Below are 2,961 nucleotides of genomic sequence, written 5' to 3' on the forward strand. Positions count from 1 at the left end.
AGGGACAAGGAGGTGATCCTCCCCCTCTGTGCAACACTGGTCAGGCCACAGCTGGAGTACTGTGTCCAGTTCTGTGCACCCCACTTCAGGAGGGATGTGGACAACATTGAGAGGGTCCAGAGGAGGGCCAACCACATGATTCAGGGACAACAGGGCAGACCCTACAATAAGAGACTGCGGGACCTGAACCTGTTCAGCCTTCACAAGAGAAGGCTGAGGGGGACCTAGTGACCGTCTATAAACTCACAAGGGGGGACCAGAAGGGTTTAGGAGAGACCTTGTTTCCTCTAGCGGCCCCTGGTATAAGAACAAATAACGTCCACAAGTTGTTGGAGAATAGGTTTAGATTAGACATCCGTAAGAACTACTTCACAGTTAGGGCGGCTGGGATCTGAAAGCAACTTCCAAGGGAAGTGGTGCCGGCTCCTACCCTGGGGGTCTTTAAGAAGAGGCTTGATGCCTACCTAGCTGGGATCATTTGAGCCCTGTTTTTTCTCCTGCCCAGGCAGGGGGTCAGACTTGAAGATCTACAAGGTCCCTTACAACTGTACTTCTATGATTCTATTATTTGGACTGATTTATCCTCTCCACACCCCTGGTGCTCATAAAATATGTGCATCTGTTTAACTAAATCAGATGGAAAGCTACATATGTAGTGTAAGCTAGAGCATTTTTACAGTTCAGTAATTCTTAGATGATACACTCAAGGTCCAAAACATTCTTACTTATATTTTCAAAGAGTGAAAAAAAAATTAGCATTCCCATTGCAACTTTCCATATGCAACTAAAATATATATATATGGGGAAAGGGGGAAGCATGAACCAGTCTTCTGACATCTAACCTTTTGGGGCTTCAGCATAGCCAGTATGCAACTCAGCGTGCAGGCTAGTCTCTAAAGCAATGGTTCTCAACTTTGTTATGCTCAAGCCACCCCCAGAAAATGCCAGGTCCTAGCTTTAATTTGTTTCTTGAGAAGGAAAGGAAAGGAAGGAAAAATGTTGCAAAGAAAATCACAAAGATCACAACAGGGTAGAATTTTTTTTTAAACTTATGGATTCCTATTTAAAAATTTCTGGCTGGAAACAGATGTCACTTTGTGCCACTGCAACACAAAGCGAGAGAAAACAGATATCCATACCTTCTGTTGCACTACAAATGCTCACATTTGTACCCAGGACAAAAGGTAGTAACAATTTGGGCTGCTTTATTGCCTCCCATGTGTTTCTTTATGACTGAAGAGCCTGGGCATCATGAAGAGACATACTGAGGCAATCTCAAATTCAAATCCAGAACCAATTTGTAAATAAATTTGGTCTCTAGAGAACTAGCCAGGCACTCAAGAGTTGGCAAACATTTTGCTAAACCTGGCCTAGTTAATGATATGATAGTTTTAATATGGTTTTGCTATACCTTTTAGAATATCTGTATGACCTAGAGCATGAGCATGTCAATGAAAATGTTCCCATTTAAACCCACAAATAAAAGCTACAATTTCCTCACAGCCAGTTTTTAAACTACTGCCTTAAACAGAAGTGAATTCAGAACACCCTTGCAATTTCCTAAAAATGATCTGTAATTCCTTATTAAAATGAATTCATTTCAACCATGCAACTTACCAATCTGCTCAGACAAGTGGCGTGCTGGTCTTGCTGGCTGAAGGGATTTGCCAATCATTTTTTTGATTTCCATGGTCTTTAAAATGTTGAGGCTCCTCACTTAAAAAAGAATACAGATTAATATGAAACGTTCTGCTACAGAAATTAATACAATGTTTTTGCCTACTTCCCTACTGGAGCTTGGTACATTTGAGAAAATGGTTCTAGGCAAAAGAGGGAAGGGTCACTGTGTGCAAATACTTGGGGGATGGGGGGAGGGGAGAGAAAAAACAAACAAACCATAAAGTAAGAAAAGTAAGTATCCCAACATGAAGAGGCAAGGATTTGGGGGTAGGTAATCTGCTTTACTGGACAAACTGTATGTCTGGGATATTTAGACAGGCATTTGAGTAACATAGTACCTTTCCTCAGGTCTGTGCGCTCCTCTCCCAGAGAAAGCTTGGCTAAATCTATCCCAAACGTAGGTCCAATGAAAGAGTTCACCCACAAAAATCCTTGCCACTTGCATATTTCCTGCACCACTATGGTGACATCGTTTCAACACCACCTATTCTATATACGGTAATTTTGTTTACAAGTCTTGAGATATCCCTTATCTGATGGAAGAAAATTGCAATCACTGGTTTCAAGTATTTTTCTGACTGGCAAAGAATTCAGTCTGCAGGCATTGACATTAGCTTCTCTTAATTGTATAATTTAAGCCTTAGACACTTTTTTTTGTAGTGCTACAAAGTTTGCAAAGCTATAAAAACAGATTATGTGCTCCTTTTAACTGGAGAGCAGCATTACCAAAGGCATGATCTAAAGCCAGGAGAAATTAGGAGGCTGTTTCTTGGTTTCCCTCCTCCCAGAGAAGCCTGTCCGTGAGTGAGGCAGGCCTACTGACAACAGCTGATGGTAAGCCACCGGCGGCAGCAGCAAGTGCTGAGTGTGTGGCAGAGACAACTGCCACTGGAGCCCCATCTTCTGTTAGCCCCATCAGCCTTTGCTGCTGGTTGACATACAAGCCAACCCTTGCAAGGCGCACTGGCTGGGCATGCTACCAGGGAGGCCAGCTGCTCTCCCTCCTGCTTTGTGGGGGAGTGCAGGCTGGGAAGGGAGGAGGGGAAGGAGAGGAAGGAATAACCACTGTGGGATACGGACAGTCCTGGACTTACAACTTTACATTATGATGAACGACATTCACAACATTTGTAAACTGACACCCTGTTCAGGGCTCTGATGCGGGCTTTACCTTTACAACACTCGATACAGCTGCATCCAGCTGGTAATTCTGTTGTAGTAGAGGGGGCGGGAAAGGGCACAGAGCGGCTGATCAATGCCCCTGCAGCAAAGGAGGGATTG

The 2,961-nt window shown here is 43.6% G+C and overlaps 1 protein-coding gene across 7 annotated transcripts in view; it reads right to left on the minus strand.

Moving 5' to 3' along the window:
* Positions 1–1,844, minus strand: part of CUNH8orf88 (chromosome unknown C8orf88 homolog) — a 225,261-nt gene extending 223,417 nt beyond the window's left edge. For 3 of the 7 annotated variants that reach the window (XR_002099541.1, XM_019527901.1, XM_019527903.1), the window contains exon 1: positions 1,618–1,831. Coding sequence is in view for 6 of the 7 variants with exons in the window: in XM_019527901.1 (XP_019383446.1) it covers positions 1,618–1,690 (73 nt within the window). In the remaining variant the exon portion in view is untranslated. Of the gene's footprint in view, positions 1–1,617 lie in introns of all 7 variants that reach the window. The other 4 variants (XM_019527905.1, XM_019527907.1, XM_019527902.1 and 1 more) reach the window with 4 other exon arrangements.
* Between the last annotated feature and the right edge of the window lie 1,117 nt (positions 1,845–2,961).

Source organism: Gavialis gangeticus, unplaced genomic scaffold, assembly GCF_001723915.1.
Source record: "Gavialis gangeticus isolate Ggan-Ray unplaced genomic scaffold, GavGan_comp1, whole genome shotgun sequence".
NCBI classification, from domain to species: domain Eukaryota; kingdom Metazoa; phylum Chordata; order Crocodylia; family Gavialidae; genus Gavialis; species Gavialis gangeticus.